General features: G+C 39.1%; 2 protein-coding genes across 2 annotated transcripts in view; both read left to right on the forward strand.

Annotated features, from left to right (window-relative positions):
* The window catches only part of LOC125338645, a 163284-nt gene that overhangs the window by 111355 nt on the left and 38534 nt on the right, over positions 1-13395 (forward strand). The window lies entirely within an intron of this gene.
* On the forward strand, positions 364-4464 carry LOC125368022 (protein unc-13 homolog C-like). Its single transcript, XM_048368872.1, has one exon. It carries the CDS (start codon positions 1127-1129, stop codon positions 3506-3508), a length of 2382 nt encoding a protein of 793 aa, XP_048224829.1. The 5' UTR covers positions 364-1126; the 3' UTR covers positions 3509-4464.

Consider the following 13395-nt stretch of genomic DNA (forward strand, 5'->3'; position numbering starts at 1 on the left):
CACTAGGACAATTAGGGTATTAGAGTAACTTTGTTACTTGAGCAGTGACAGTATGCTGATAAGCACTTACCATAGTATCCTGAAAGATCCTTTATGGGCCAGTAAAGCTGAACCAGGTATTGATTTGTCTATAACAAGCCTTGAGGGGCTAATAAGTGGATTTCAAGAGCACTGAGAATTCATCTGATTTTGTTCTAAGCCCATCATCATGTATTCCTTTGTCTGAGAGCCTGTTCCTCTAGACCCAAATATGCTAAATGTCACGGCCTTGTGGTAAAGTGCTCGCCTGTCACCTAATTTATGGATAGTGACTGTGCCATACTATTCTGGAATTGGATTATTCTGGAATTAGAAATGCTTTTTCTTCCAAATTTAATTTAATCTTGTTGCTAAACAAAGGGAGATACTTTGTGCTACAAATCCAGAAAGGGATCAACTGTAGAGTATCTAAGTCTTCACCAGAATAACAAAACAGAAAAGAAAGGAATATCCCTTGTCTTGTCTTCCATTGTATTTGTGATTTGAGATCTTGCAGTTCAACATCTGTTCATTCATTCCTGAGCCACACTGGCATCAAATTTTGTTAAGGTTAAATAAGGAGTCACTTATTGTCCTTACCTCATGTACCTGCCAGTAGCTTGTCTCAATACTGATGCCTTTCATACTTGACAAGAGTATAAAAGTCTTGATTTAATTTCTCATCAGTATTTGAAAGGGAAGCCAAAGAGAGAACCCTGCCAACAGTCTTTAAAGCCAAGATTGGGAGGCTAGTTGTGGTTGGTTTTTACTGTCTTAAAAGTTAATGTTCTTATTCCTTTTCTAATTCTTGACAGATTAAACTTATCCTACTGCTTTCTGATGGATGCACCATTTTCCTTTTTTACTAGCTACAGGATAAGAATCCAGGATCCAATAATATGTGCTAGGTTTGGAGGCCATATATGAGGCCATTCCAGGAAGCACTGTGGGCTAAGCCCAAGGCATCAGCCAGCAATAATTGCTAGAAACAGACTGAAAAAGAACAGAATAGGCTGTTGCCTTCCAAGGCTATTTCTATTAAATATCCTGACAAGAAACAAGGGAGAGAAGTAGAGAACAGCCTCCTTTCCCAGACCCTGAGGAGAAAATGAATCGATTGTTGCAAGAGTCAGAGGAAGAAATCATGGTCACCTTGGGACCCTCCAGGCTTTTCCTAGATAAGGCAAAGGCAGAGACTATGTATGGCATCAAGGGCAAATCCTCAGAACCTGTTGGATCCTTACCAGAGGACAATTCCCTGCCCCCTTGCTGTGGGTCAACAGCCTCAGCCATTGGTGGAGATAGAGATGGGGACCTGGCCCAGCTTTGCAGCTGTGGGAAGCAGGCCAACAGCCAACTTCCTCTGGATTCTAGTGCCTGTGTTTCAGAGTCTGGTTCTCAGGACCTCTCATCTGCCAGCATTACTACAAGCTGCCAAGAGCTCTCAGAAAAGAACCAAGCCAAGTCCCTTTTGTCCAGAGGCCATGGCCAGGCCTATAGTCATGAACAGAAAGAGCCTTTGGGTGATGTAGTAGACTATATTATCAGAGAACTACAAGGCATCAGCCGTCTTCAGACTGAGATTGCTGAGCTGCAGCAGCACTTGAACCAAGTCCGTGGCTCAGTTGATGAAGTGTCTAGCTGCGTAGACTCAGTGCTGAGTGAAATAGAAGGCTTGCATATAGGAAGCAGCTCTCTGGCCAAGTTATGTGAGGAGGAAAAGGCCCAGGAACCCCACATGGAAAGACATGATGGGGAAGCCATCCTTTACCTATACGGACTTCCTGAACAAGATTCAGAAAATACTATGGAACTTGTAGACAACTTCCTAGCCAAGCACCTCTGTGTTAATGGCATGCAGTGCGAAAGATACATTAGAGAGGCATTTAGGGAAGGCACAGCTCCTGCCCCTAGGCCCACTGTGGTGAAGCTTGCCCATCTAGAGCACAGAGACTTCATCTTGCAGAAATCCATCCTTTTGCAGAGTGTTGGAGTCAGGGTTGCCACCAGAGAAGAACCAGATGGGCTACCAGGCTGTAAGAATCCCCCAAAAGAATCTATATCATCATTGCAACAACTTCAGGATTGCAGTCAAAATTCTTTAAAGCAGAGCAAACCAGTTCTTCAGATGGAAAGAGGGGACCGAGTACCTATGACAGGATCATACCAGATGAAGACTCAGAATCAACATAGAGAACATGAGGTTTCTGAGCAGCAAGACTCTTGCTTCCTCCTCAACAACAACTTAGCAAAGCAAAGTGAGGTGTCTAAGCCAGAGGATGTAAATGGAACATCAGGGGCATCCCAGGTTATCAATGGCAGCTGTGATGAACTAGCAGGGAAAGAGGCTTCTGTGTCTCCCCTCCATCAACTTGAGGATCCTACCTTAGTGCTAATCTCCAAAGAGGAAGATTTGGGGAAATCTCAGCTTTTCAAACAGTTCAGCCAAGAACTTGAAGCATGTAAAGTAGCAAAGCTAGAAAATGACTACAGCAATAAAAGTGAGATCAGGAGCTGCCTGTCACTGCCTGGGTCATTGAAGACAGAGAGAGTGAATGTAGAGGACAAGCTTCTGAGTTGTGAGGCTGGCCTTAATATTTTGAGCTCAAAACAGCTGGAGGACCTTTTGGCAGACAAATCCAGAAGGTTTGCCACTTTGAGCTCTGATAGCATGATGGAGGAAATGATCTTAGGACCTGAGACCTTCAGTAACATGGTTCATATTGACCTGAATGAAGAGGAAGAATGTGCTGCTCAGGTCCTTAAGAATGTTTTTGACAAGTCTTCTTGTTTGCTGGGTGACTCACAGGAGAGTGAGGATGTGGAAATCAAGTTTTACACAACTAAACTGGGCCGAGCAATTCACCACTTTCGTTCAGCCCTGCAGGGAGTGTTTCAGAAGCTGGATAACAGTGGGTCACTGAGTCCTGAGGACCTGGAAAGCAATGAAAGTGGTTCCCAATCAGAGAACAGTGATCAGCTTCTTGGGATAGTGAGTTCAGGAGGTGCCCAGGATTGTTCCATAGAGAGTCCTGGAAGTCAGGGCACTGAGAGTTTGCTTAGTGTGATTTCTGGTGGCGCAGGCACCTCCACACAAGGCGAACAAATCTCTCAAGACCCAAGCAACTTCTCTCTTGCTTCTAATAACTTGCCTCTTGCACACTCCTTTCCAAGTTTTCCTCTGGCCCCATGTTTGGGAAATGAGATGTGTACCAGGCCTGAATCTCCTAAACAAGGCAGACTTCGCCTAGAACAAGTATGTGCAGAGACTATCTACCTTAGCAAGTGCATCGACAATTTTAAAAATGTTCTAAGAGAGAAAAGACTGAGGCAGAAAAAACTTTTGCATGAGCTAGTTCAAAAGGCAAGCCATCCCTCACCAGAAGACATATCATCAGGTATTCTGAGTTTCTATGTAATTGGATTGATCCCAGCTGTCTTGGAATGGCAGTCCATCTGGACAGCTTGGGACTTGTATGGTGGCAAGTGATGGGTGAGGTTCATGGCATGAATCAGTATAAATAAATATAAATGAGTACAATGCCTCTGGGCATTGGGCATTCTGTCCTTGGAATTCTCAGTCTATTGGAGGGACTATAGAAAGTATATTTTGAGAGAGTGTGGCAGTACATACCTATAATCCCATCAAGCACTTGGGAAGATGAAACTGAAGAGTCAAGAATTTGAGGCCAGTCTAGGCTACATAATCAGGCTCTGTCTCATGGGTTGGGGGGGGGGGGAACCTTTGTAAAAGAGAAAGGAATGAGGACTATCTGGGCAGAAGTAGTTTGTAGGACTTTTTTTTTTTTTGCAGGACTTTTAGGATATTCAAGAATAAAGTCAATGTTGGAAGCAAGAGCAGGAGATGAGACATATTTGCTCATATGGATCAGAAAGGCAGAGAAAAAGTCCTGTGTTAAATCTCCATGTTTTTCTTTTTGGGATAAGATTTTCAGTTTCCTAACAGCATTAGTAGAACTTCTTAACTCCACAGGCAACTGTGGGAATTTCTCACCACGACCTGTCTTTCCTAGTCTTGCTTTTGCCAACACAGAACCTTATTTCTGGCACATCCAGGAGCCACTTATAGGTCTTTTCCCAAGGGCCCAACTGCCCTACATGGAGTTATATCCCTTTTCTTTTCCAGCTAAGGGTTGCTTATCTGAGAACTGGGAAATGGAATGGTTTTCGACTACAGGAACTGAGAACTTTTTTCTAGGCAGTATGGAGATAATGTAGTTTTAAATTTTCTTCTCCCAACCAAAATTAAATTTATCTAAAAAACATGCTGTATTCATCCAGTTTTAAATGTAAATATGGTTGTCCTCTTTTGTCCTGATTAATTTGCCTAAGGCGGAACTGAAATTATGAGGCATATTGTGTAGGCAAAAGTGTGAAGGAACAGGTACTCATAAATGTTGGTGGATGGGACTGCAAATTGGTATAGCACCTAAGGAAAGCAATTGGCAAAATATATAAGCATTAGGCTGGGAATATGGCCTAGAGGTAAAGTGCTCACCTTGTAAACATGAAACCCTGGGTTTGATACCCTCAGCACCATATATATAGAAAAAGCCAGAAGTGGCACTGTGGCTCAAGTGGTAGAGTGCTAGCCTTTAACAAAAAGAAGCCAGAGACAATGCTCAGGCTCTGAGTTCAAGCCCAAGGACTGGCAAAAAACAAAGCAAGACAGAATATCCAAGGAATGTTATCTAAGAAGCTGATATAGTTATACATCACATAGTGATAGTAGTACTATCATTAAGTTTGGTGATAGCCATTGTTAGGTGATTTCCTCATCAGAGTATACTTAAAAACCGAAATGGTGTAATCTATTATATGCCCACACTATGGGCTACATTCTGTTATATAAGTAGCCTATTGACTGAATGTTATGTGGCATGTAACTACATCTGGTTGGGAAAGATGTCAGGTGGGAAATCTAATGGGATAGGATAGAGACTTTTCACAGTATAGTCTCAAAATTTATAAACAGTAGCCAGCCTGTAAGCTGATCCTGTATTACAGTGGATTCAACCACAATACAGCACTGGAGAAAGAAAGCAGCTCTCCTCACTCTGCTGCTTTAGATCTTTTCGGGTCTAAGTTTACCAGTGTGACTTACCACTAACTCAAGCTCTTTCTTGCTTATCTTCTTATTTTTTCCTGGTATGTGCAAGGTACATACTGTTATGTGCATTGTGTAAAATTCAATTCTCTAATTCCTACCACTCCACTAAACTAACTTTGATCAAAGCCCTCAAATTACCACCATATCACCAAACTAATGATCCAGTTTTAGTCTTCTTAATCAGTAGCTTGACACAATTGATGATCATTTCCTTGTTTTTAATAGCTTTATTTTCCCTTGTACTTGGGTGGAGTTCAGGACCTCATGCTTGCTAGATGTAAGTTTACAGTTATAATTCACATATCATAACATTTGCCTTTAAAATCCCTTAAAATGTGGATAGTCTAAAGAATCTTTTAAAAATATTCACATCAGTTTCTTTTTCAAATATTGCTATCTAATACAGGACTATTTCTATCACATCATAAGGAACCACATTGACAGTGACTATCTAATCCTCTTTGCCTTCAGCATCTAGCAAACAATAAGCTACTTTGTTTCCATGGATTTACATATTAGGTAAATTTTCTGTAAATCATGCAATACACGGGCAATTTGTATCTGGCTTCTTTCATTTAGCATAATACATTATAAGTTATAAATTATAAGTTTTGTTTTGTTTGGTGGTACTGGAGTTTGAACTCAAGGCCTTAAACTTTCTAATCAGTCACCCTCAGCCCTTTTCCTTTTGTTATGTTTTAAATAGAATCTTGCATTTATTCCAGGGCTAGCCTGGAACACAGTCTTCCTGTTTACCTTTCCTTCACAAATAGGATGACAAGCATACTTCATCATACCCAGTGATTGGTTGAAGTGGAAGTGGGGATCTTTCAGACTTCTTGACTGAGCTAGCCTTAAAAAAAAAAAAAAAAAAAAATCCTTCCTGTTTCTCCTCCTGAGGAGCTGGGATGACGGTGTGAATCACCACACCTGGTAGCCTGATGTTTTTACACTCCCCAGTGTTTCAGCACATACCTCTACTTCATCTGTTTTTGTGACTGAATAACATCCATTGGGTGAACATTTTGCTACGTATCGATTGATGCTCATTTAGAGAATTGCCACCAATTTGGGGCTTTTATGAATAATGCTATTGTGGACATTTACTTACAAGTTTTTGTGTGGACATATGTTTTCCATTCTCTTTAATGTTCCCTAGAAGTGAAATTGCTGGATCATATGAACAACCAAATGTTTAAGACTTTGAAGAAAAAACAAGACTGTTTTCCAAAAGTGGTTATACATTCCTAGGAATAACATGAAGGTTCTAGTTTCTTGGATTCATTAACAACAATTATTATATCTATACATATCCCAATGGATGTGAAATAAGCATCTTTTTATGTATGTATTGGCCATTTTTCTATTTTCTCTAGCAGACATAGGAAACCTTTTTTCTAGCAAGGGCCATTTAGATATTAAAATATCATAGGCTATAGAGAATTGCCAGTGGAAGTTTATGTGTCTGTTTTCATCATGTACCAAATGTCTTTGCCAGCCTTATATGTCTGGCTCATGAGCTAGACATTCCCCACCCCATGTCTATGTAAAACCTTTATCTCTTTTTTTCTTTCAGAACTAACTAGTCTTTGAACTCAGGGCCTGGCCTCATGCTTGCTAGGGAGACATTCTACCACTTGAGCCAAATATCCAGCCCTTTTGAATCAATCTTTCATTGTCAAATTATAAGAGTTCTTATATATTCTGGAAATAAGTCCCTTGTTGGATATATTCCTTATATGTGTTTTTTTCTGATTCTGTGATTCAAGAAAAGTATTCCACTTTTTTATGACATCCTTGAAAGTATAAAAATTTTCTTCATAAAATATTTTACTTGTGTTTAACAAATTTATTGTGATAAAGTATTTGTAACATAAAATTTGTCACTTTAACAATTTTAAATGTAAAATTGCAAGCCATCACTGCCATCCACATACTTCTTCATCTTTTCCAACTGGAACTCTGTAACCATTAACACTAGCTGCCCATGCTCCTTGAACTCCAATCCTGCCAACCACCATTCTATTTTGTTTCTGTGAATATGACTGTTTTAATGAATTTGTCCTTTGTGGCTAGAATTTTATTTTATTTTTATTTTTGCCAGTCCTGGGGCTTGAACTCAGGTCCTGGGCACTGCCCCTAAGCTTTTTCACTCAAGGCTAGTGCTCTACCACGTTGAGCCACAATGCTACTTCCGGTTTTCTGGTGGTTAATTAGAGGTAAGAGTCTCATGGACTTTCTTGCCTGGGCTGGCTTTGAACAGCATTCTCAGATCTCTGGTTCCTAAATAATTAGGATTACAAGCATGAGCCACCAGTGTATTTCCTTCCTTTTTAAGCTTAAATAATATTTCTCTGTGCATATATCACATGATATTCATTTATCTATCTGAATAAAATGAAAATTGAGGATTTGAGCATGGGTATACAAGTACCTGTTTATGAATTTATGAGTTCTTGTTTTTGTTCTTAAAAGTTTTTTTTTTTTGGTGATATTGGGGTTTAAACTCAGGGCCTCCTGATTACTAGGCAGGTGCTTTATCCCTTAAGCTATCCTATGATCCCAACCCCTTCCTGCATTAGTTATTTTTCAGATAGGCCCACAATCCTCCTACCTACCTCTGCATAGCTGGGATTACAGCAATATACCACTATGCCAGGCTTATTGATTGGTCTCCCTGAATTTTTGTCCAGGCTAACCTTAAATCATGACCCTTCTTATCTATATCTTCTGTTTTCATTTCTTTTACATGTATGTATACTAGGTGGTGGAATTGCTGGATCATATGATGATTTTAATTTGTTTAAGAATTACTGTGCCATTTTTTACAAGGCTGCACAATTTTGCATTCCCACCAACAATGTATACAGGATTTTAATTGATTTTTTTTGCCAGTCCTGGGGCTTGAACTCAGGGCCTGAGCACTGTCCCTAGATTCTTTTTGCTTCAAGGCTAGCACTCTAGCCACAGTGCCACTTCTGGCTTTTTCTATATATATGGTACTGAGTAATCGAACCCAGGGCTTCATGTATACGAGGTGAGCACTTTGCCACCAGGCCATATTCCCAGCCCCAAGATTTTAATATCTGTACATCTTTTCTAACAGTTTTTTTAATTCTAGCCATTATAATGGGTATGAAGTAGAATACATTGATGAAATTCAATGTATTTGTTTTTTCTGATATTGATGATGATTTTGGTGTCATAGCTAAGAAACCATCGTCAAATCCAAAGTCACAGTTCAATACTTTTTAAAAAGAAAATAGTTTTAGTTCTTACATTTAAATCTATTCCATTTTGAGTTAATTTTTCATATATGGTAGAGGTTCAACCTCATTCTTATCCAGCATGATTTGTTGAAAAATTATTCTTTTTCCGTTGACTAGTTTTTGCACTTTGGTCAACTGAGTGTAAGTATAAAAATTTACATTGGACTTGATTCTATTTCATTGATCTTTAGGTCTATTTTTATGCCTCAGTTCCATCATTTTTAGTAATTATTTTTACTGGGTCTCTGTAGCACCTCTCTGTCTTTATTCTCTGTCCCACCATTCCTTTTTAGTTATATTACTGATCCTTCTTCATCTCTTCAACCTGACATCCCAGGATTCAGTCATACTACTTTCTTTTAATTCATACACATTCCATGTAGGTAATAGTATTCTAATCTCATGAGTTTCATAATTACTCTCATAATTTTCTCTCTAGCCTAGGCAACTTCAGTGAACACCAGATCCTATACTTTTACCATAGTCATTTGGTTGCAAATAGGCATCTCTGTTTTAACATACCTCAAACCAAACTCCTGATTTTTCTCTGCAATTCCCTGACAAACCTACTTTTCCTATACTCTTTTTTAATCAAATAAATGGCAGAGTCATTCCTGATTTTAAAAATTATTGTTATTATAAAGATGATGTAAAGTGGGGTTACAGTTACATAATTCAGGTAAAGAGTACATTTCTTTTTGCACAATGTTACCCCTTCACTCACTCTCTCCCAATTTTTCCCACCCGCAAGTTATATAGTTCATTTTCAACATAGCTTAACTTTTTTTCCCACGTTATCCTTTAGTACCTCTACTTCTAAAAAGTTTTTTAAAAAACCCAAAACCTTGATTCTTACTCTTTTTTTTTTTTTTACTATCATCCTTATGTAAGCTACAATTTTCTCTCATACAGATGACTGAAGTGATCTATTTGGTCTCATTGTTTCTGCCTTTGCACCTCTACAGTTCATTCTCCCCACTGCAATCAGAGTAATTATAAAATGTAAGTCAGATCATATCATTTCTTTGCATAAAACCCTCCGGTGATTTTTCTATCTCAGTAAAGGCATATTTGAACTGGTACCTTACTGAGAAATTGGTATTCTTCCACACTAATTATGCTCTTACCTCAGGCTTTACATTTGCTGTAATGCTTGAAATACTTTTATCCTTGAACTTTGAATGGTTTATTTATATATTCTCAGGTCTCTGCTTAGTTGTCATCTTCTTTAGTAACCTTTAATAAAATTTTAATAGCAACTTTTAGCACCATAAGCCAGGGGACATTATATTTCTCCCCCACCTGAATTTTTCATCACACTGTCATGGTATCACTTTGATACCATGTGTCATAGTATATATTATCACATATGTTGTAGTATATATTTCTTTTGATGAATGGAATTTGGACTCACAATGGCCTGTTCTGAAATTTGATTTTGCCAACTAACTGGACAAGTTTTTTTAACCTCTATGATCTTTGGTTTAATTTTTTTCAAAAGAGAAATATTTTTACTTGGTTGAATTGTGAGAGATTAAAGCACTTATTCAAATAAGATGCCAAACACAAGGTAAGTGTTCATTCAGTTAGTGTCAGCCTCTATCATCATCATCATCATCATCATCATCATCATCAACATCATCATCATCGTTTCTTGTCTGTTCTCCTATTAGAATAAAGGTTTCTTTAAGATAAAGGAGTTTGCTGTGCATTGGTGGCTCATGTCTTTAATCCTAGAAACTCTGGAGGCTGAGATCTGAGGATTGTGATTCAAGTAAATCCAGCAGAGAAGTCCATGAAACTCTTCTCTCCAATAAAAACTACCAAAAAGCCAGAAGTGAAGCTCAAGTGATAAGTGCTAACCTTGGGCACAAAAGTTCAGGGACAGTGCCCAGGCCCTGAGTTCAAGCCCCAAGGCTGGCAAAAAAATAACAACAAAAAAAATAGGGAATTTTTTTTCATTCACTGCTGCACCATTACCACTAAGAACACTACCTTGGATTGGGCAGACCTATCATGGCCTGCTTAGACCTGGGCAATACCTTCAGGCAGATGTAAGATCTGTTTTCTAGAGTTTTAACTATTATAAAGTGTACTGAGAGTAATAAATAATTTTACTTAACTTAAATATTTATTTTTTATTTAAAAGAAGCCAATTGACAGTGAATTTCTTGTGTGCAAGGAAAGAAATTTTGTATTTAAATAAACTATGTGTGCATACTTTAAGAATAAAAGTAATCTGACATGAAGGAGAAAAAAAGAACAATACTGACTGTTCAGTGAAGCATAGTATTGGCAACATACTATTGTAGAAGGATGAGTATCATGGTAAATGGTGGAAAGGCACCTAATTCTACCTTTAGTAGGAAGGAAAATAAATTTATAGAAGCAATAATATTTGAGCTCAGTATTGAAGAATAAGCCCTAGTCCACCCAACAGACATAAAAGGTATGGGAGGAAGATGTGCAGAGATATGATAGATAAATTCATACAACACAAAAAAGAGAGAAGGATAAGTCAGGGAAAGTATAAATGTTGAAGCATATTGTCCTATTAGAAGGAATGGGAAGCCATTTATGCAATTAAAGAAAAACCAATTCAACATTTGAAATAGAAAGTGTGGAATGTGTCTAGTGGCAGAGAGGACAACGTAAAATTTCTTGTTATAGTCCAGATCAGAGACTCAGAGTATAGATTAGAACAGTGGAGATTTGGAGTAGAGAGGCAGGAGAGGCTGTCAGAGATATTATAGAGGGCTGGGTGACTGACTAGATAGAAAGAAGGAAGAATTCAGTGCCTGAGTGGGTGGAGAGGACAGGGTGATAATTGATCTGAGGTCTCAGATATTGGGAGGAGGAAAGAGAAGGAGGAAGAAAATGATGTTTGGTCAAATTGAATTTCAACTAAGTATGGGATATCCAGGAGCTACACAATAGGTAGTTGTTAATGAACTGGGGAGCATCTGAAGGTAGGGAGGGAAATTTTGGAATTGGTAAGCAGACATTCTACCACTTGATCCACACTTCTAACCCTAAAACTTTGGGATTGGGATTAAATCATGGAGAGTGTTGATGGCCTTAAAAAGATTGGATTTTATTCTTAGTTATTTGGGGAAGTCTGGGAGAATAGAAGCCTTCAAAATAAGCAACAGAGTGTGGAGAATATTTAAGATAGTTGAAACATTTCCAGTTTGGGTCATTGGATCAGTTAAAGTGTTACTTGGCTTTTTTTTTTTTTTTTAGTATTTTTTAATTAAAAGGGAAAAGTGTGTATTAGGAAGAATATAGATATGGAAGAGATAAGTCTAGTTCCAGGAAGAATATTTTCCCCCTCACCTATCTTCCTAGAGCTACACTGTTTTGAGAATTCCTAGTCCTGAGTTTGTCTGTCAGGACAGATGACGTATTGGTCTATCAGAAATAGCTTGAAAAATTGGGAATATGTTAACTCATTTCTTTTTTATTTTACTAATATAATTATAACTATAATTTATTATACTATTTTTTTATTTGTGATGTGGTATCAATTGGTTTTTAAGAGAGGGAAAAGAAAGTGGAGGTAGAGGGATTCTCAAGCTTGCGAGCCTGTCCATGTATAGTCAATAGGGCAACATAGTCTCTGGTAAATAGAAAATTAATAACCTCTAGAATTTTTCTCCTGCTATGGCTTGCCAGAATCTTTCAGAAAGTATTTTCGTTTGGCATATTGTTGTGAGCTTGATAAATAATTAGGCCTGGAATTGAAGTCATAGTGTTCATCCAGGTCACAGAGTTTAGCATCTACAACCTGGCCACAACCCTAGGGTTTACTTTGGCTTTACTTTGGCCTGCATTACTTTAGGGTCTGGAAAAACAGGCCAGAGATTGCTGGGGAAATGTATGGGCAAGTCTTCATTTTAAAATGGAAAGAGTTCAGCCACCATGCTTTGGCTCATAAAAAGTTCATGTGGCTTCTGAGGATGGAATATACTCTACCTCAGAAGCTTGGACAGCCTGCAGGAGTAGTCCTTGGTAACAAACCTGGTGGCTCTGACAGCCCTGACTGTGGACTACTTTAGAAAGAAGGAAAGGACGAGTAGAATCTTCAGGCAGACTTTGTCTTTTGGGGTTATAGTAGCCACTGGGAAATTCAAAATAAATATCGGAGACCAAGCCGACAACTGAAGGGCCAGTCATCTGGGCTCTGTGGCCTGCACATGCACAGGCTCTCTCTTCCATGTACCTTGGAGTTAGCATTCTTGTTGGGTTCCCCAGTATAAAATGGAATCTACTAACCTTTCTGCCCTTTTCCCCCCTGCTCTTTGTCTCCTTGCAGAAGGAAAGCGAGGAGCCCTTCAGGTTATGCCTCTGGCCCTTTGGGCCCATTTTATTTTCTATTCTCTACCCTGCCCTCTGAGCACTGTGTGTGTGCGTGTGTGTGTGTGTGTGTGTGTGTGTATGTGTGTATGTGTGTATGTGTGCATGATCTGTGCCTCTGAGCTGTGGCTCATAAAGATAGTCCATTTTTCCAGAAAGAGGTTTGTGTGCATGCTCCATGCTGTGTGTGCTCCATGCTCCTGCCAACATCCCTGGAGCACAGTGTGAAAATTGTGTGTGTGCCAGCATGGGTGCATATTCGATAGAGCATGTGTGTGCTTCCACTCTTGGTCTAGCTCCCACAGACACTGATTGCCATCCTTTTCTCTCAGATTGCACAGTGTGTGTCCATTTTCTACCTGTTGCTGCAGACTCTGGCATATGCTGTAACCCCTGGCTGAGCCCAGCATGCATGCTTTTATATTGGAGAGCAGAAATTGCTACAGACATTTTGTGGCTCTTGCTTGGGACCCAGAGTGTGAAAGTGCTTTATATTTTAGAGCAGGCTTGTTGGCTTCTATGGGCAGAAGCCTCTATACACCTATTGTGTGGCCTCTTCGTGCCTTATAAAGCACTGGCACTTGAATGTACCGAGGGTTTGCTTTGCCTGTGTTTTGGGCC

The sequence above is a fragment of the Perognathus longimembris genome, chromosome 1 (genome assembly GCF_023159225.1).
Source record: "Perognathus longimembris pacificus isolate PPM17 chromosome 1, ASM2315922v1, whole genome shotgun sequence".
Classification (NCBI taxonomy): Eukaryota; Metazoa; Chordata; class Mammalia; order Rodentia; family Heteromyidae; genus Perognathus; species Perognathus longimembris.

Excerpts from the sequence above, each read along its gene's own strand:
- LOC125368022 (XM_048368872.1), top strand. The coding sequence starts at position 1,127 with ATGAATCGATTGTTGCAAGAGTCAGAGGAAGAAATCATGGTCACCTTG.